This window comes from Ambystoma mexicanum, chromosome 11 (assembly GCF_040938575.1).
Source record: "Ambystoma mexicanum isolate Mex_15411 chromosome 11, UKY_AmexF1_1, whole genome shotgun sequence".
Lineage (NCBI taxonomy): Eukaryota > Metazoa > Chordata > Amphibia > Caudata > Ambystomatidae > Ambystoma > Ambystoma mexicanum.
This window is the reverse complement of record NC_090934.1, coordinates 1,371,009,102-1,371,030,509: the sequence shown is the minus strand read 5'-3', so window position 1 is coordinate 1,371,030,509 and position 21,408 is coordinate 1,371,009,102. Positions and strand designations below refer to the sequence as shown.

Sequence of the window (21,408 nt, the reverse complement as noted above, 5' to 3'; positions counted from 1 at the left end):
TTTGTGCTTTGCTTGTGCATTTTCTAGCCCGATTTCCTTAAATGAGGGCGCGTTGGACTCTCCCCTTTCAAACGAGCCCTTTCTCAAGGAGATTGCTGGTCGACTAGCCTCGACCAGCAATCACCACTAGACCACCGGAGAATAGATTTTGGGATGGAGGCCCCCAACCTGGCTAAACCGCCCCCCACCAAAAAATAAATACAAATATATGCCAAAATGTTTTGCTTTCTTTGGGGGGTGATGGGTGCTGTTTTGCACCCATTTGCCACCAAGGAATGCAAAAAAACAAAAACAGGCACACTTGGGGGTATTGAGGGGGAGGGTCTGACCCCATTTAGCGACCCAGGAAAGCAGCAAGGACCACTAGGCCACCAGGGATATGATCTTGGGGTGGGGGTGGGGGGGCAGGCCAATCAGCCCCAGGCCCTCAGAAAGTGCCAACCAGATAGCATAATGTTATTTAGCCTTGGGGGGGGGGGGGGGCAGATTGGTGCAGTTTTGCACCTATTTGCCCCAGGACGGGCAGACCCTTGTGGCTTCCTTGGGGGGCAGGGGGGCAGTAACATTGGGGTTCTGGCCACACTTTGCCACCCCTGGGAAATAGCAAGGACCACTAGGCCACCAACTATATGATCTTGGGGGTGGGTTAGCCGGGTGGGGACCCCCCCAGGCCAATCTGCCCACAACCCTCACCTCCCAAACATGTCAGCAAGATGGCATAGTGTTTTGCTTTCTTTGGGGGCAAATTAGTGCTGTTTTGCACCCATTTGTCCCCAAGAAAGGCAAAACAATACAGGGCAATTTTGCCAGAGGAACACTTGGGGGCATCAGGGGGCTTGCCCTATACCTGTAGGGCCAGCCCTCTCAGGAATCCCCCCCATAGAGGGGCAGATCCTTTCTGCTTCCCTCGGGGGGGGTGCAAAATTGAGGGCCTGGTCCCATTTTGCCAACCCTAGGGCCACTTTAGAGCTTATCTCTCTGGGGAGGGATGGAGACCCTGCAGAGACTATCTGGGACCACCGCTGGGATGGGGTGCAGTCGGTCCACATGCGAGGCACATGCCCAAGTCCAAGCCACCACTCCCGGCTGTCCCAGTGCTCTGGATGGGCTGCGTTACAGCTTTTCCCTCTGGGGAGTGATGGGGACCCTGCTGGGACTCCCTGGTAATGCCGCTGGGCATGAGGACACGCGACCGATATGGGAGACAGGCACCCAAGGCTGGGGGCACTACCCTCAGCTGAGTGGGACCCTGCCGGGGCTCCCTGGGATGACAGCTGGGCCGGGGGAAGCGTGACCAACATGGGAGATAGGCGCCAAAGGCAGGTGGTAGCACTGTGATACAGCTTTTTCCTCAGGGGAGGGATGTAGATGTTGCTGGGTCTCCCTGGGACGATCGCAGGACTTGTGGACAGCCGACCCACACTAGAGACAGGCACCCAAAGCTGGGGACATTACCCCCGACCGTCCTGAAGCTCTGGCTGTGCTGCGTTACAGCGTTTCCTTCCGGGGAGGGATGGTGACCCTGGCAGGGGTCCCTGGGACCGCCGCTGAACTTGGGGACAGTCGATCAAAAAGGGAGATAGGCGCCGAAGGCCTGGGAAGTCTCCCCGACTGTCCTGGAGCACTGGCCGTGCCGTGTTACAGATTTTCTCTTGGGGGAGGGATTGGCACACTGCCGGGGTTCTCTGGTGGGGAAAAGCTGTAACGCAGGCCAGCCAAAACTCAAGGATGGTCAGGGGTTATGTCCCCAGCCTTTGGTGGCTGTCTCCCATGTTGGGTGACCATCCCCAAGTCCAGCAGCGGTCCCAGTGAGCCTTGGCAGGGTGCCCATCCCTTCCAAGAGGGAAAAGCTGTAACACAGGCCAGCCAGAGCTCCAGGACGGCTAGGGGTGCTGCCTCTGAGCCGGTCTCTCCTGTTGGTCGACAGTCCCAGAGTTCAGTGGCAGTCTCAGGGAGCACCGACAGGGTCCCATCCCTCCCTGGAGGGAAAAATGAAAACAGGTCAGCCAGAACTCTGGATGGTCGGGGATGATGGCGCCGGCTTTTGGCACCTGTCTCCAAGTTGGGCCACCATCCCAAGTCCAGCGGCAGGTCCCAGTGAGCCTCAGCAGGGTGCCCATCACTTCAATGGGTGAAAAGCTGTAACGCCAGGCCAGCCAGAGCTCCAGCACAGTCGGGCATGATGTCCACGGCCTTGGGTGCCTGTTTCCCATGTGGGTCGACCGTCCTCAAGTCCAGCGGCGATCCGAGGGAGCACTGATGGGGTCCCCATCCCTCACTGGAGGGAAAACCTGAAACGGCGGCCGGTCAGAACTCATGGATGGTCGGGTTATGTCCCCAGCCTTTGGCGCCTGTGTCCTATGTTTGGCGGCCATGCCAAAGTCCAGCGGCGGTCCCAGTCAGCCCCAGCAGGGTGCCTCTCCCTTCCTGGAGGGAAAACCTGGAATACAGGCCAGGCTGAACTCTGGGACAGCCGACGGTGCTGCCGCCGGGCTTGGTCACCTGTCTACCTTGTTGTTCGGCCATCCCCAAGTTCAGTGGCGGTCCCAGGGAGCCCCAGCAGCATTTCAATCCCTCCGTGAAGGGAAAACCTGTAACACAGGCCAGCCAGAACTGCAGGATGGTCGGGGTGATGTCCCTGGCCTCTGGCGCCTGTGTCCCATGTTTGGCGGCCATGCCAAAGTCCAGCCGTGGTCCCAGTGAGCCCCAGCAGGGTGTCTATCCCTTCCTGGAGGGAAAACCTGTAATACATACCAGGCAGAACTCTGGGACAGCCGAGGGTGCTGCCGCCGGCTTGGTCACCTGTCTCCCATGTTGCGCGACCATCCCCAAGTCCAGAGGCGGCCCCAGGGAGCCACGGCAGTGTGCCAATCCCTCCTTGGAGAGAAAAACTGTAATGCAGTGCAGCACGGGCAGAGCAACAGGACTGCCGGTGGAAATTTCCCCGGCCTTGAGCGCCTGTCTCCCTTGTTGGTCAACCATCCCCAAGTTCAGCAGCGGTCCCAGGGAGCCCCAACAGGGTCCCCATCCCTGCCTGAAGGGAAAACCAGTAACGCAGGCCAGCCAGAACTCATGGATCGTCGGGGGTCCCCGGCCTTTGGCGCCTATCTTCCATGTTTGGCGACCAACCCCAAAGGCCACCGGCGATCCCAGTGAGCCCCAGCAGGGTACCAATCCCTTGCCGGAGAGAAAACCTGTAACGTAGCCCAGCCAGAGGTCCAGAATGGTCAAGCATGATGTTCCCGGCCTTGGGCACCTGCTTCCCATGTGGGTCGACCATTCCCAAGTCCAGCGGTGGTCCCAGGGAACGCCGGTAGTGTACCAATCCCTCCATGGAGAGAAAAGCTGTAACGCGGCACGGGCAGAGCAACAGGACCGCCTGGTGGTGATGTCCCTTGCCTTGGACGCCTGTCTCCAATGTTAGTGCGACCATCCCCGAGTCCAGCAACAGTCTCAATGAGCCCCGGTAGGGTGCCCATCCCTTGCTGGAGGAAAAAGCCGTAATGCAGGCCAGCCAGAACTCCAGGATAAATAGGGGGTGATGTCCCTGAACAGAGGCAGCTATCTCCCATGTGGGTCGACCATCGCCAAGCATAGCAGCAGTCCCAAAAAGCCCCGGCAGGGTCCCTGCCCTTTCCCAGAGGGAAAGGCTATAACGCAGCCCAGCCAGAGCTCCAGGCTGGCCTTGAGAACGGTCAAGCCACATGGGAGAGGGTCGCCAAAGGCCAGTGAAATCACTCCCGACCGTAAGAATTTCCTCTTCCTAGGCCCTTTGGTGTACTAGTGGTTTAGCCTTTTCCCTTTGCGCACAGGTAAGTGCACCAACACATGCGAGGTACTGTTTTCGTCAGGACACCAGTGGGAACGTGTGAAGGTCAGACATGGGTTGTTGCCAGCGTGTTTCGGTGGTTTTCTGGCGGCAAAAGTCTGAGAATTGTGGGGTTTTTTAACGCTTTTTTAAGTTTGCCAGGCCTTGTGGCTAATACATTCCAGGGCAATTTGCAAAAGTCAGATTCCCGTGGTTGTCTGCTTTTCATAAATATATGGGGTTTCCCGTTTTTCTTGTGGACTGCGACACCCCAGGCCCACATCTGTGGATGTCCAGATGGCCAAAACCAGTATTCCCCCAGGGCGTCTGATGTACCAATGGTTTAGCCTATTCCCTTTGTGCACCGGTCACTACACTGACGCATGTGATGTACCATTTTCGTCGGGACACCTGTGGGAACGTGGGAAGGTGCAATGCTCTAGGGCAGTGGGCGCTTTACAAATTCAAATAAATAAATGGGTTTTCTCTTGGTTTCAGAACATTTTCACACATTTCCTACTGCACTATGTTACACAGCCCTTTCATCTCCCTAATGTGGCCTACATTTAGTCGCTGCTTTAGGCACACTGCGCTTTTGTAACCTGCACAAGTTACCTTTCCTTCAAAAGGTCTGCCTGTGTGCTTTCAAAAAAATATATGCTTGCCATTTTTCACCATATTTGTTTTCCTTATTTTCAAATGCTAAGCACTTCTGTTTAGTCCGTCAGCATGAAAAGCCAGTGTACCATGGCTCTGTTTTTGGCTTGCGATTTTGGTTGTTTTGAGGAAAAATTTACAAAAAAGTGTGATTTTCTAACTAGGTGAGTAGACATTATTGACAGAAGCCATTAAGTGACCAGTCCAAACATGTCCATCACATACTTCTTTTCCCACTCACTTTTGCAAAGGATTCTCAAATTATAGATATTTTAGGTACACACTGGTTGCCTGACCTGCGCAAATAACCCCTTCCTGAACTTAGAATTGTCTACTTTTCAGAAATGTATGCCTTTCTGGGTTCACATCGAGCTTTCCTACCCTCTCCTTCCATTTCATTGCTTTCCAAGCAGGTCCCATTAAAAAATAAAGGGAAAACAAATCGCCTACCTCGCACAAAACTGATGGTAACTTTTTTTGTTTCCACTCAACCTGTTCTTGAAAGCTTGAAAAATGGCGAATTCAGAACTGCAGATCTTTTGTTCCTAGCTCTTAAAAGAAAAAAACACAGGCTTCTTTGTACATACTTTTATTGCCATTTTCTGAAAAAACACAAAACTTTGCTCAATTTTTTTGGGGTTATTTTGTCTTACACCCTTGCAACAAACTAGGATTCCTTGGTGGTCTTGGACCGCCTACATCTGGGAAGAAAAGGGGCCAAATTTGTCTGAGATCTCTTGTAACAAAAAAGTTACAAGGGATTGAATACGTCATACCGAAATATCCAAAAAAGGGCTCACCACTCGGAGGGAAAACCCTCAGCAGTTAAGGGGTTAAACCATGAAGGGGACCACCATCAACATTCACTGCCTCCTTCTCAGCCTTTCGCTCAGGTGTGGGTTCAGGATATGATCCAGACACCATTTATAAACTGGGCCTAGCTAGTAGGGGTCACTGCAGTCTTGCTCTCAAAGACAAGCAATATCCATTACTGTATATGGCTAGATCTGTATCCCTATCATGGGGTCTGTGTCTGACTGTTCAAATGTATATGTAGGCTCCCAGTAGTGCTGCCCACCAGGTAGGGTATGTGTATACCACTAGACTCAAAACAAGGTTGCAACAACTGAGTGGAGCCCAGCTAAAACTGCTACAAAAGGAGTATTTCATTGGGAAAATCTGGTACATGGTATTCTCGGACTCAGAGGGTCAGCATGTCTCCGGCCCTAGCCCACAATAAGGTAAACACCTATGAAACATCTGAAAATACAAGTGCCTCAACCCAGAGTGGTAGGAGGGGAATTCTGGTATCACAATTTAGAGCCTAGACTGATGACCAAACCAGTGGATTTGCCATCAACAATGTGGATATGATGGCACACATACTATTGATCAAATTAGCAGGTGTAATAAATGATGCCAATCGTAGTCTCAAACTCATTTGTGCAGAGTAAATGGCTGTAAGGCAACTGAGTATTACTTTCTCTCAAATGAAACACCCTCACTACCCATCTTATGGTAAGACATACCTGTGTAATTGCAAACAGGAGTATGACCACCACCTTGGGAATATGCACTTGTTGCAGACATGATTTTGTGTCTAATAATTCTATTCAACATGCTATAGAAAATGGGTGGGCAATATAAAAAATGCTATGGCACACAAAATAATATAGCAGGTGAGGCATAACACTACTAGGTCAGTCGAGGGGGGTCTCTCACGTCCATGAGAAATACATTTTATGATCAACACATACTTGGAAATTTGATGGGTTATAATAATAATATATATGAGATACATTAATCACCGTAATCATATTTCTAATGCTTGTATCTGCTTAGATTCACATGCTGTGTATAGGCCGACATCTAGTGGAAGCTGCAGAGTATTAGTTTGTTTTTCGAAACTCGAAAATGGCCGTCGACACAGGGCGTGCCAGTAATACTATCCCTAGTGTGACGTCCACAGTACCCATGATCCCTCAGGCGTGTAGGATCCTCAGATTGTATTTTTTCTGACAAGAGGTAGCATGAGGAGTGGCACGAGTACAGATTATCCAAGCAGATGGAAGGAAGATAAGACTACAACCATCCATGCGCCTTCTCTCAGAGGGGAGGAAAGGTGGGTCGATTGTGAATGTAAGCAGATACAAGCATCATAAATACGATTACGGTGAGTAATGTATCTCTTCTGAGGCTTGTGGAATCTGCTTAGATCACATGCTGTGCATAAATTAACAAGCAGTATTAGAAGGAGGTGGGATGTGAGAAGGGTCCTGAGCAAACAGATGTCTTAGAACCGCTTGTCCCACTTGGGTATCTGTCTTGGAATGAGTGTCAATGCAGTAGTGCTCAGTAAAAGTGTGAATAGAGCTCCAAGTAGCTGCTTTGCAAATGGTGTTAAGGGGTACATTTGCAATGAAAGCCAGAGTGGGCCCAATGCCTCTTGTAGAGTGGTCTCTAGGCGTAAAAGGCAAAGTTTTTTTCAGAAAGGGAGTAACACAGTTGGATACAATTTACAATCCACTTATAGATGGCACCTTTAGAGACGCAATCTCCCTCTTTGCCTGTAGCTACGGAGACAAACAGTTGATCTATTTTCCTGAGCGGTCTTGTCTTGTTTACATAGTAGAGGACCGCTCTTCGCACATCTTCGCACAACTTACCTTTGTGGTAAGTTGAGGTGGCCAAACTCTATGACTTCAGGAGCCAGGCTGCCAAGTTCATTGAGCTGGGTTGACGATGCACTGTTTGACCTTGGTGCTGGGATAGTAGGTTGTGCCAGCACGGGAGTCTGATGGGTTTGCACACTGCTAGTCTGCGTAGGTGTGGGAACCACGGTTGCCTCGCCCACATGGGAGCAACTAGGATGAGCGTCATCGATTCCCTGTGCATCTTGTTGACCACCTTCCTCATGAGAGGGGTTGCTGGAAAAGCGTAGGCAAAAATCCCTGACCAGTTCATCCACAGGGTGTTCCCCTTGGAGTCTGGCTGAGGGAACCTGGATGCGAATCCTGGGCATTGCCTGATTTCGCTTGTGGCGAATAGGTCTATTGTGGGGAAACCCCACTGTGAGAAGATGTCTTCTACGAATTCTCTGTGTAGACACCATTCGTGTTCTTCTGGGAGGGGATCTCTGCTTAAAGCATCTGCTAGTGAATTGAGATCCTCTGGAACATGTTGAGATGACAGGTAAATGTTCCTTCTAAGTGCCCATGTCCAAATTTTCTGGGCAAGCCTGGACATATTTGGCGAACGAGTCCCTCCCTGTTTTCTTATGTAAAACATTGCTATCGTACTGTCTGTCAGGATCTGTACTGACAGGTTCAACAGGTGGGGTTCAAACGCCCGAAGCGCTCTGAAGACTGCCAGGAGTTCTAGCAGATTGATATGATTCTTGGCCACTGTCTGAGACTAGTGACCCTGAGCTGTGTGGTGGAGGAGGTGTGCTCCCCACCCTGACAGGGACGCGTCTGTAGTGACTACAGCTTGTACCTCCGGATCGTAAAAGGGTGTCCCCTTTGACAGGTTCTCTCTTGTCCACCAGTGAAGTGTTGGCGAAACGACCACTAGATCGTCCCACTGACCACTTGCCTGAGACCACTGTTCCGCCAACTTTTCTTGCATGGGTCGCAGGCGCGCGTGGGGGACCAGGTAAATACATGACGCCATCATGCCTAGCAAACGCATCGCTTTGCGCACCCTTATCTGGCGACCGGGCTGATATAGAGGAATTTGCAGTAGTAGATTCCGAATTCTTTCCTCTGATGGAAAGGCCAACCCCTCTTGAGTGTTTAGTACAGCTCCTAGGAACTGGTTGGAGGTGTTTGCACTAGGCTTGATTTGTTTCTCGTTGATAGAGAAACCCAATTTCGAAGAGGAGGTTGATCGTTCTTTGAATGTTTGACCTGAAAATTACGTGATGAGCCAGTCGTCCAGGTAAGGGTATACTGGGATTGCCTCCCTGCGTAGGTGTGCCGCCGCCACCACCAGTACCTTGGTGAATACCCTTGGAGCCGAGGCTATACCGAAGGGCAGCAACTTGAACTGGTAGTGCTGACTGTCCACCTTGAAGCGCAGGAATCGTCTGTGCGCTGGGAACATGGAAATATGAAAATAGGCATCTTTCATGTCCAATGTTGCCATGTAATACCCCCTTTTTAGGAGGGGGGATTACTTATTGGAGAGTAGTCATGCTAAATTTTTGGGGCATGACATACTTGTTTGCAGGGTGTAAGTCTAATACTGGGAGCATTGTCAAATTTTTTTTGGCACAAGGAAGTAAGTTGAATAGATACCCTTGTTTACCTGGTTGCCTGGGACGAGTTCCATTGTGTCCTTTGCGAGAAGATTGGCAATTTCCTCGAGGAGGATCTTCTGGTGGTCCAGTGAATGTATTTTTTATCGTGGAGGTTGGTTGCGGGGGCGCTCTAGCAGTTCGATGCAGTATCCTGCAGACACTGTGGACAGCACCCATCTGTACAATGTGATCCCTTCCCATGCTTGGGTGAAGTTGGAAATGTGCCCCCCTACTGGGGATGCGTGGTAAAGGACCCTGAGCAGAACGTCACTGCTTTGCGGCAGGCATACCGCCTCTGCTGGGGCTGCCTCTACCACAGCCCCTCTTGTTACCTCTGCCGTAACTTTGGGTAGTCTGCTGATTGCCACCCCATGTTGTATCCTGTCCCTGTGCATAATTGGAGCCCCTGTGGGAATTTTGGCCGTGTGAGCAACGAAAATTACTATTCCCTCTTTGATTAGTGGGCTTATTCGTCAATTGCCCCAGGGACTTTAGAGTATCATACTCGTCTTTGGCAGTTTTCAGTGCGTCCTCTACCGCTTTGCCAAACAAGACATTCGGTTCCACCGGCAGGTCAATAAGGGTTGCCTGGGTCTCAGGTTTAAACCCTGACTGTCTTAGCCAAGCATGCCTTTTAATGACAGTGCTCTCTGCTATGAGCCGGCCTGCATTATCTGCGGCGTCAAAGGTTGTCTTCAGAATGCAACCGGACATGGCTCTACCCTCCGAAGCAATCTGGGCCAACTGACCCTTTAGCGTTTCCGGTGCGGAGTCAATGAGAGCAGCTACCTGCTCCCACTGGTGGCAATTATAGCTTGCCAGTAGAGTAGTGGTGGTGGCGATCCTTGCCTGGTAAGCGGAAGCGGAAGCTACTTTCCTTCCTAACCCATACATTCTTTTGCTCCTTGTCTGGGGGAGCCTCAGATGATGATAGAGGTGTCCCTGCTCTTTTTCTTGTGTTTGTGATTACCAAGGAGTCGGGCTTCAGTTGACCCCTTATGTAAAGAGAGACTGACTGGGCGGCCCTGAACATCTTCTCAATTCTGGGGTTCACAGCTTTGGTGAGATTAGGAGTGAGAAGGGAAGGATCAATTCTACGTTGGATTGATTTGAGAATAGGAATGGCTTGAGCAATGGGTCTTTTGTCCCCCACTAGCACCTCTGCAAAGTCCCTCTCTTCCTGCCCCCCGCTGATTATCTATGTGGAAGTGCTCTGCAGCTTTAGCCAAGACCTGATTTAGAAGGGTCTGGTTATCTATAGTTGAGTCAGAAAGCTTTGGTTCCTTGTTAACCGGGGAGTGCATATTGTAGACTTCCGCATCATCTTCCTCCTCCTCATCCTGGCCCTCGTTATCTCCATAATACCCGACCCCAGTTTGGTCGTCCAGCACCAGTACGTCTGGGTCATACTCATACTGTTGGTAAGGCCGAATATAGTAAGGGTCTGAAGACAGTCCCTGAGCTGGAGCATCAATACGAGATCTCTTATTAGGAGGCTGAGGGTCCTTGGATCCTGAAATAGTAGCATTGTCAGGGGTATAGATAAGAAAATGCTGTGAATTTTTTTCATAAAAATTAGCTAAGGAAGACATTCTCCTCATCACCCTGTCTATGTCCTCAGTGCTCCATTCTCTGGAACTGGGGATGACAACCTCCTGTTGAGGTTCATCTTCTAATCCCATATCGTAAGGAGTGGGAGGGATGAGCCTGGGTGTAGTGACAGGGATCTTAGATTTGTCCTTATCTGACGACCTGCGTTTGTCCTTGTGTACCTGGGGTGCAGAAGTTGAATGTGTAGACTTTTTCTGCTATTTGTCCCCTTTCCGGTAGGTGGAAGAGTGCTTCCCTGACGGTTTGGCCTTTTCGGAATCTTTCGACGTCTGGCGTCGAGATTCGGGGGTACTCTCGCTCTTTTGAGTGCGCACGTCTGGACTCGGAGGCAGATGCCGAACGGGCTACCGGAGCCGACTTTGGGTGTGCGGCTTGGGGATGGAGGTCGGATTCGTCTTCTGATGAACGTACCTCTGTTACTTTAGGGAGCGAGGCACTCTTGGCAACTGTGGATGGTTGCTGTGTGTCGTGTGGCGATCTCGACATGGAACGCCCAGAGGACACCGATTCGGTGGACCGCTCTCTTTGTGCCTCTTTCTTCCGTGAACTCGACACGCGTGTCGAGTCTCGGTTGGCCTTAGTGTTCTTAGGTGTAGAAGAAGATTGGGTAGCGCTTGTGTGGCCGGGTGTGTTCCCCATACCCTCCCTGCCGGACAATCCTCCGAGGTCGGGGACTAGCGCTTGGGTGTCTTTCGACACCCCTGTGCCCTCGCCATCCGAAAAGGCGGCGTTGCTGCCATCACTGAAGGCACCCACCGCTTCCATGGCCTCGAGCTGCCTGGCGCGGTGGGCCCAACGTTTAGTGGAGCGGTCCTTGAGTGTTTTAGCTTTAAAAAGCCTACACGCTCTGCAGTTAGCTTCGGGGTGGTCCCTCTGCAAGCAGAGATTACAGGTGGCGTGTTTGTCAACCCAAGGGTACTTGCGGTTGCACTTGGGGCAACATTAAATGGAGTACACTCCATGTCACCTTATGGCAGCGGGCTAGTGTGTGTAGGAAAATAATCTCCCTACTTGCAGGGCCGAGGCCAGAGGCCTTCCGAGGCACCAAAGTCTGTCGTGCAGCTCTCGACGGTTGTTTGTTCTTTGGACCGGCGTCGATCTTCGATGTCTTGACGTGGGAGTGAAAGAACGGGGAAATTAATATTGATTTTTGGCAAAATGGCTTAAAGAACTCCACGCAATGCTTCCGACAAGTATGGCGGAAAAAAACACTCTGAGGGTCCTACACGCGTGAGGGATCATGGGTACAGTGGACGTCATACTAGGGATAGTATTACTGGCACGCCCTGTGTCGACTCCCATTTTAGAGTTTCGAAAAACAAACTGAAATACTCTGCAGCTTCCACTAGATGTCAGCCTATGCACAGCATGTGATCTAAGCAGATTCTACAAGCCTCAGATATATGACAATGCATTACTTACCGTAAAAGCATTTCTGATGATTGTATCTGCTTAGATTCACATGCTGTGCATAGGTCCGACATCCAGTGGTCACTGCGGAGTATTGCATTTTGTTTTTCGTAGTCGAAAAGGGACGTCGACAGGGCGTGTCTGAAATACTATCCGTATAGTGACGTGTGTTGTACCCACAATCCCTCACGCGTCGAGGTCCCTCTGTTTGCATTTTTCTGCCCTGAGGGAGCCTTCTAGACGTGAGTGAGTACAGAAAAGAGAGATATAAAAGGAAGTCTATGTTCCTTCCATCCGAGCAGGAAGGAAGGGTGGGCGCATGTGAATCTAAGCAGATACAATCATCAGAAATGCTTTTACGGTAAGTAATGCATTGTCTTCTGATGCTTGTTAATCTGCTTAGAATCACATGCTGTGCATAGACTAGCGAGCAGTCCCCGGGATTGGCGGTGGGTTATGAGAAGGAACAGTAGAGAAAAGATGTCTTAGTACTGCCTGACCCACCTGGGAGTCAGATCTCGAGTGTGCATCTAGACAGAAGTGTTTTGTAAAGGTGTGCACAGAACTCCAGGTAGCCACTTTGCAGATGGACTCAAGGGGAACATTTGCAATGAATGCTATGGACGCCCCCGTGCCTCGAGTAGAGTGTGCTCTAGGCTTAAAGGGCAGTTCTCTCTTAGCAAGAGTATAGCAGAGAGTGATGCATTGAACAATCCATCTAGAAATAGTGGACTTTGAAACTGCATCCCCTTCTCTTCCTGCTGCCACCGAGACGAAGAACTGATTAGTCTTCCTCAGTGGTCTGGTTCTTTCCATGTAGAACATGACCGCTCTGCGCACATCTAGTGTGTGCAGAGTTTTTTCTCCCAAGTTGGAAGGATTTTGAAAGAACGTTGGCAGTTCTATAGACTGGTTTACGTGGAATTTCGATATGAACTTCGGAGCAAACCTTGGGTGCGTGCGTAGAACCACCTTATCTCTGTGAACTGTAACGAAGGGGTCTGGAACAGAAAGAGCCTGTAGTTCACTTACCCTCCTGATGGAGGTGATAGCTATTAAAAAAGCAGTCTTTAAGAGATGCTTTGTGCATGGGTTCGAAAGGTGAGCCCATGAGTCTGGTAAGTACCACGTTAAGGTCCCATCCGGGAGCTGGGTCAGCTATCGGGGGGTGTATTCTCTTTATTCCCTCCATGAAGGCCTTTATAACAGGGATCTTCCACCACGACACCTTGAGTTGGGAAGTGGTGTATGCAGAAAGTGCCGCTAGGTGTACTTTAATGGAATTGAACACTAGTCCTGAATCTAACAAGTGGGTCAGGTATAGAACAATATGTGTGGGAGAGCAGTCAATTGGGTTGATGCCTTCCCCTCTGCACCAGATGACAAATCTCCTCCACTTGCTAGAGTAGCAGTGGCGAGTGTTAGGTTTTCTGACTTCCCTGAGAATGTCCATACATCTCTGCGGGAGCAGTAGATGTCCGAATTCTATGATCTCAGGAGCCAAGCTGCTAAGTTCATTTTCTGGGGGCATGGATGCAGAGTCCTGCCCTTGTCTTGTGACAGCATGTTGTACGGGCAGGGGAGTTTCACTGGGGGAGATAGAGACATCTCCATCAAGTGAGCGAACCATGGCTGTCGGGCCCACATTGGGGCCACCAGTATCATGGTTACTTGTTCCTGGTGCATCTTGTGCACCACCTTGTTGAGAAGGGGAGTCGGGGGAAAAGCGTAAACAAATTTCCCTGACCATTGCATCGACAGACCGTTCTCCTTGGATTGGTTCTGGGGGTACCTGGAGGCGTAACTTAGGCATTGTGAGTTCTCCAGGGTTGCGAATAGGTCTATTTCTGGGAATCCCCATTGTGTGAAGACGTCGAAGACGATGTCTTCGTGCAGTCGCCATTCGTACTCTTCGGGCAGGGGGAAATCTCTGCTGAGTTTGTCTGCCAGCAGATTGAGTTCCCCTGGTACATGTTCTGACAGTAGGAACATGTTTTGTTTGAGAGCCCACTTCCATATATTTTGGGCCAGTTTGGACAGTCCTGGAGTGTGGGTGCCCCCCTGCTTGTTGATGTAGTACATGGCTGTGGTGCTGTCTGTAAGGACCAACACAGTTTTGCCTTGTAGGTGTTCCTGGAAGGCTTTTAGCGCCTTGAACACAGCTAGTAGCTCCAGTAGATTTATGTGTTTGGATGCTACGTTCGGAGTCCACACTCCGTGAGCAGTCTGATGGGATAGGTGAGCCCCCCATCCTGTTAGGGATGCGTCTGTGGTTAGAGTGTCTTCCGCCGCGGGTGTGGCAAAGGGTTTCCCTTTTTCCAGGTTTTCCTTTGTCCACCATGGTAGCGAGAGAACCAAGGCCTGCGAGACCACCACTGGATCGTCCCATAATCCGCTGGCCTGACACCACTGGCTGTTGAGCCACTCTTGCATAGGGCGCATGCGCAGGCGCGCGTGAGGTACCAAATAAATACACGACGCCATCATGCCTAGCAAGCGCATTGCTTTGCGTACCGTCATCTCTCGACCGGTCACATATTGAGGGATCTGAAACAGCATGTTTTGGACCCTCTCGTTGGAGGGGAAGACGAGGCCGTCCTTTGTTTGAATTAGAGCCCCCTAGGAATTGTTTGATTTGGCTGGGGTCTAGGCTGGACTTCTTTTCGTTGATGGAGAAGCCCAACTGGAACAAAAGGTCTACAGTCTTTTGGGTATTGGAGAAGCATGTCTCGTAAGAATCCCCTGTTATGAGCCAGTCGTCGAGGTAAGGGTAAAGTGGGATGGACAACCTGCGCAGGTGGGCCGCTGCCACTGCCAGTACCTTCGTGAATACCCTTGGTGCTGATGCTATGCCGAAGGGTAGCACTCTGAACTGGTAGTGTTTGCCCTCTATCATAAACCTGAGGTATCTTCTGTGCGCTGGCAACATTAAAATATGAAAGTATGCATCTTTCATGTCCAATGTTGTCATGTAATCTCCCTGTGATAGCAGTGGGATCACTTCCTGTAAGGTCACCATACGAAACTTCTGGGGTTTGATAAACTTGTTCGCTGGGCGCAGATCTAATACAGGGCGCATGGTTAGATCCTTTTTGGGTACAAGGAAGTACACTGAATAAATACCTTCCGTTACCTGAGATAGAGGCACGACCTCTATGGCTCCTTTTTCCAGCAGTTGTTGTACTTCTTGGAGAAGGATGGCAAGGTGTTCCGGTGTCATGCGTCGTCCCCTCGGGGGTCTGTATGTTGGGGAACTGTTGAATTCGATGCAGTATCCGTGGGCTACGGTGGAAAGTACCCAGCGGTTTGCCGTTATTCCCTCCCATGCTGGAAGAAAGGATGTTATCCGGCCCCCGACCGGTGTTGCATGGGAGGGGACGCGAATCTTTGCGTCACTTGGTGTTGTTGGGGGCTTGGGAGCCTCTGGGGGTGGACCCCCGACCTCTCCCTTTGCCCCTGCCCTGGCCTCTTTGGCCGTACTGCCCTCTATTGGTCTGGTAACTGGTGGCAGGGTACTGATGCTGCTGATTCTGCTGTTGGCGTTGGCCACGAAAAAAGCGTTTGTTGCCATAGCCGCGTCTGGTAGTGGGCTTAGAGATCTGGTCAAGAGTTTTGATAGTATCGAACTCTTTTTTAGCCATTTCCAGAGCCTCATCCACCGCTTTCCCGAAGAGGTTTGAGTCTTCAACAGGTTTATTTATTAAAGACGCCTGTGTCTCCGGTTTGAACCCTGAGTTGCGCAGCCATACATGGCGTTTTAGGAGTATTCCCTGAACCAGGGAACGTCCCGCTGTCTCAGCAGCATCCAGAGAGTTCTTGACAATACTCTGGTTGACCTGGGTTCCTTCGCCAATAGTTGATAGCAGGCGTGTACGTAGTGGTTCCGGCGCTTCTTCGGCGTCCTTGCGCAATTCGGCCCACTGCGTGTCCGCGTAGCTAGCTAGCAAAGAATTGTTGTTCGCAATTTTTGCCGAAAAGGCAGCCGAGGATGTGACTCTTTTAGCAAGGGCATAAAACCTCTTGCCCTCCTTGTCAGGAGGTGCCTCACTGGTGGACAGCGGCACCCCTGCCCTCTTCCTTGTATTAGTTACTACAAGGGAATCCGGAATGGAATGTCCCCTGATGTACAGCGGGTCTGAGGGTGAAGGAGTGAAAAGTTTTTCAATCCTTGGATTAACTCCTCTGATTAGTGCGGGTGTGGATAGCGAAGGGATGATTCTTCTCTTCACTGAAGCGAGGAGGGGAATGGTCTGGCTGACTGGGGGTTTCTCCTTAATTACTCTTTCCACAAAGTCTATTTTCGGAGAGATCTCCCCAGTGTCCAGTTCGAAACGTGCTGCTGCTCTGCGCAACAGGGCATTGAATGTGGGCTGAACGTCAATGGGAGACGTGTTTCTAACAGGTGAATTGTCAGGAGGATTTAGGTTCAGGACATCAGTGTCCGAATATACTGATGGGGATTGCCAGGGATGAGAAGGTCCTTCTTCTGGATTTTCTCCGAAGCCTTCTCCTACCATGTCTGGGCTGTCTTCCAGACCTTCCTCTTGGTTCTGTCCTTCTTCATTGTCCACAAAATCATCCTCCTCTTCTAAGTATTGTTCCTCACCAGTGAGGTCATACACATTATGGAAGTCTAAGGCTGTGTCCTGCCTCGGGTATTTGGCCCTGGGGTCCTCCTGAGGCCCTTCTCTTGTTCGCTTGGGAGTGGGAGGGTTCTGGGTGTTCATAAACCTCTCCATTCTCTCCATGCAGAGATGGAGCCTTTCCATGGTTTCATGGGGTACCCCTGAGCGGTCTAGCGGGGGAAAATTAGTGTTATCTTGCTGAAAACGGCTCGACCTCTCCCACAACGTCGAGGAAAGTGTCCTGTCGCCTTCCGAAAAGCCTTCCGGTGTGCTGGGGGTCCCCCCGACTGAAGGGGGTAGTCCCTGTTTTTCTTCGGGCTTTTTCGGCGTGTCTTTCGACCTTTGCGTAGCGCTCGACGTGTCTTTTGGCGTACGCTTCTGGGCGTCGGCTACAACGATCCTCGCCAAGCTCTGTGACTCGTTTGTCAGCGGAGGGCTGTGGTTTCGACGTTACGGATGTCGAACGTTCTACGGCGGCGTGCGCTCTCTGCTGGTGCGCGCCAGCCGATGGTTTGGGGGCGGCGCCCTTATTTGCCAAAAGCCCAGTCGCTGGTCGCGGCTGCGAGAGGGGCTTCAAACCCGAACGGTCCGAGGAGGCCGCCGGTGTAACCTGCGTCTCCTTGGGCGCTGATGCTTTCTTCGTCTTCGACGAAGAAGAGCTATGGGTTGTGTGTTTATGTGTTGTATCGTGTGCGTCAGTGTCACAGGGGTGTTCATCCCCATAAGCAGGGCGTGAGCCGAGCCCGTCGGGGCCGGGGACAGACGACGAAGAGCGCGAGCGCTCTTTAGAGGGGTGTACGACTTCCGTAGCGGAGGTCGTGTTATCACGTTCCTCGTCACTGTCGGTGGTTGCAGCGGCGGGTGAAGACCTGGCCTCTGACATAGCATAGGCCGCCCACCTCTTGACCCTACGGTCTTTTAGAGTCTTTGGCTTTAGAAGCCGACAAGCCGAGCAACCTTCCTCTTTGTGATCGAGGGGCAAGCAGCGGTTACACCGTGAATGCTTGTCCTTCCAAGTAAACTTGCCCTTACAAAGTGGGCAAAACCTAAAGGGTGTCCTCTCCATAGCCGAGGCAATAAACCGTGATAACTACCCCAAGGGAAAGGAAGGGGAAAAGGAAAGGCATTCTCAGAAAAAGAATCAGCGATGTCCCATGACCCCACTCTCCCTACTGTATTTGGCCTGCGAGGCCAGGCCACGTGTTCGGCATCGCCGAAGGATCTCCTCCGCTCGTCCCCTCCGTCGAAGATCTTGCTCGGCGGAGACAGCTTCACAACTGCGTCGAGGGAGGGATCAATATATTAAATCTTTAAACAGGAAAAAACGACCAAAGGTCGAGGAGATGGAATCTGCAATGTCTCTCGAGGAGCTCCGCGTAAAGGCGACCAGTAGCTGGGCGGAAAAAAACAATCTGAGGGACCTCGACGCGTGAGGGATTGTGGGTACAACACACGTCACTATAGGGATAGTATTTCAGACACGCCCTGTCGACGTCCCTTTTCGACTACGAAAAACAAAATGCAATACTCCACAGTGACCACTGGATGTCGGACCTATGCACAGCATGTGATTCTAAGCAGATTAACAAGCATCAGAAATATATATATATATATATATATATATATACACACACCATCTTGTCCTTTTTTTTAAAAGCAGCCATCACTGAACCCATAGACACATCTAATCAAGAAAATGTACATTTTATGCAATATAAGTAACATACTTACAAGTTCTTTGCTTTTCATACATTCCATCAAAGTTTGAAAAAGATGAACTGCCTCGCTCTGGCCAAAATTAAATGTTTTTTTAATGGTAGAAATGATTTCACCATCGGCTCCTTCAGGGAGATTTCTGAAAAATAAAGTTGACACAGATAAGATGTTCTCCCTGTATTTAAAAAAAATAGTTTAAGTGAGTGAACAATGTCACGCTGATTCAAAGTTCTGAGCATATGATCCATAACACTATACCTCAAGGAAAATTGCCTAAATGAAACAAAGGTTAATATTTATGTTCATTTTACTCAAGACAAGAATCTTTTTTTAACCATGACTTACATCTACTTCGGTTGCCCAAGTGCAGTTGTGTGTACCATAATTAATTTTCCAGCTGGACTGCATGTCTAGTCAAAACGATATTGAAACCTGTTTTGCAGTGAAGGTTAAAACATATACCCACATATATATAAGGGTGACTAGGAGAGGAAGTCTATGCACTGGGCAGCATGCAGTGACAGATCATATGACAACCACCTTTCTTCTGCCAACAAAGCTTGAAGATCAGATGAATCAATGATCCTACAAATGGATATGGGAATAGGGTAGACGTCCAGATTTAGGCAAAAACATGTTGTCAATGAGACTGGGCGAATACTAAGATCTGTATTTCTAACAAAGTACCAGTAATTTCAGCCACTTCACAGCTAGAGGCTCCTAGCTTTCGGCATCAAATCTTTTTTTAAGCGCCCAACTACATCCAAGTAAGAAAGAGTGGGTTCGTCGAATGCCATATTGATAACATGGCTATGCATTTAAGTTACAAAGACATTTTTGTTTTCCTTCATGTACAAATTACAATTTCCATGCCAAAGCCCACATCTTTCATCCAAGTTCATGTTTAATAAACACATTAATGTAGTGCTACCAACAATCAAATGTTGGTACAGGTTTGGGAGAAAACCACATTTATGGAGAAAGGAATGAGGAAGTGTTATAATGTATGAAGATGTTTGGATTGTGCGACCATGGCATATATGAAGGCTTATAGGTTAGTGCATGATAGAATAGTAGATTTGTGAGGGACTCTGTGAAGGGCTCTTGTGTGCTAGACAATCGTTGAAATTTGTAGGCTTATTTGAACCAGGTCAAATTCCAGAATACTGATTCTGGAGCCGTCAAGCCTGATACATGAGTGGCCTAGTTTAAAAGTAGATATTGTATGTGGTTTTAGCATAGGTGGAGTTTTTGAAAGGCGGGACTCTCTCACTCCTGCACACTTATTATTCGTTTGTTTGATGTATTAGACCTGCAGCCTGAGTCCTGGTTAGTCTAGGGACCAACTCCGGGGTTCCTGATTGTTAAGACGATTTGTGGGGTTTGACAAACTATGGACCTGTAAGACGCTGGTAGGATTGGGTAGTCCGGTGATAGCTGTTAGGCAGCTTGCTCAGGTAATGGATGAGTCAGATTTTTTGTTGAACAAGACGTTTGTTTTATTCCTTAGTTAATCAGCACCAATACAAAAACATCATTGGGCATAGAGGTGACAGTTTTAACATGTTGATACGTTACACAGCCGACGCGCGTTTCGACCCGAGTCTTTTTCAAGGCCAATTGAGTTATTTGGTGAGCTTCAAGGTGCAATGGGCTGGTCCTACCCATATAAGGGTCCCAGGGGGCTGGATAGCCGTTCTGTGGCCGGGTCGGCAGTTACGACGATTCTTTACTCAACGACCCCAAGCACCGTAACTGCCGACCCGGCCACAGAACAGCTATCCAGCCCCCTGGCACCCTTACAATGCTTATCTAACCCTAAATCTATAGATGGGAACAAGCTACGACCATCAAATAAAGAAAACGCTGTCCTAGTGGTGTTGTGTCAAAACAAAGATGGCTTATACTAATAAACCTATTGCCATACCTTACTCTAAAGAACAAAAGGGTGTGGGATGATGACGTGTATAAAGAAACGGCGAGTAACAAATGAAAGGTCCACAGGGCTTGGTAGTTCAGGACTTCTGAACAGCAACTGCCCCTTCCCCACGTTTAAGCACAGGACAAGGTGGAACAGCGTAGCACCTGGAGCACACTCGGACGACTTCTTATAAGAAGGCAGTCTCTAAGGCACACCAGAATCTCTCAGCATAGCATCCTTTCATTTCTCTTTAAGTGTCTTGGTATTTTAATGTCTTATTCCACACACAACAATATACTGATTCAACATTCTTTTTTCTAGTTCTCCCTCAGCTGGGCTCAGACCTTTTCCTCTTTTTATTTCATATCGGGATCTCCCTCAGTCGGGCTTGGATTCCACCTTTGTACAATGTTCACTGATTTCGGATCCCCCTCATTTGGGCTCAGATCCCTCTTCCGCAATGTTCGCAGGTTATTAAATGAATGCATTACTCACCGTAATCGTATTTCTGATGCTTGTATCTGCTTAGATTCACATGCTATGCATAGGCCGACATCTAGTGGAAGTTGCGGAGTATTACAGTTGTTGTTTTTGAAACTCGAAAATGGACTTCGAATAGGGCGTGCCAGTAATACTATCCCTATTGTGACGTCCCCTGTACCCATGATCCCTCACGCGTGTTGGTCCCTCAGATTGTATTGTTTCTGACATGAGATAGCATGAGGAGTAGCGGGAGTACAGAGTTCCCAAGCAGATAAAGCCCATATAACATCTATGCACCTCCTCTCAGGGGAAGAAGGGTGGGTGCATGTGAATCTAAGCAGATACAAGCACCAGAAATATGATTAAGGTGAGTAATGTATTCCTTCTGATGCTTGTGTAATCTGCTTAGATCACATGCTATGCATAGATTAGCGAGCAGTGTTATGAGAAGGTGGTGGGTTGTGAGAAGGAGTAGCAGCACATAGATGTTTTAGAACCGCTTGTCCCACATGTGTATCTGTCTTGGAGTGTGTGTCAATGCAGTAGTGCTGAGTGAAGGTGTGAATGGAGCTCCATGTAGCTGCTTTGCAAATGCTGTCTAAGGGGACATTTTCAATAAAGGCTAGATTAGCCCCAGTACCCCGTGTGGAGTGGGCTCTTGGTGTGAAAGGCAGTGTTTTGTCTGATAATGAATAGCATAATTGTATACATTTGACTATCCATTTGGAGATTGCTCTTTTGGAAACACGTACTCCTTGTCTGCCTGTAGCCATGGAGCCAAACAGTTGGTCAGTCTTCCTAAGCTGTTTGGTCTAGTCTCATAGTAGAGAACCGCCCTCCTAACATCTAGTGTGTGGAGTTTGACCTCAGCTGAGCT

At 49.6% G+C, this 21,408-nt stretch overlaps 1 protein-coding gene across 2 annotated transcripts in view; it reads right to left on the bottom strand.

Moving 5' to 3' along the window:
• The window catches only part of TRPM7 (transient receptor potential cation channel subfamily M member 7), a 2,599,208-nt gene that overhangs the window by 1,673,705 nt on the left and 904,095 nt on the right, over positions 1-21,408 (bottom strand). For both annotated transcript variants that reach the window (XM_069624956.1, XM_069624955.1), the window contains exon 9: positions 18,143-18,266. In XM_069624956.1, coding sequence (XP_069481057.1) covers positions 18,143-18,266 — 124 coding nt within the window. The remainder of the gene's footprint in view (positions 1-18,142; positions 18,267-21,408) is intronic.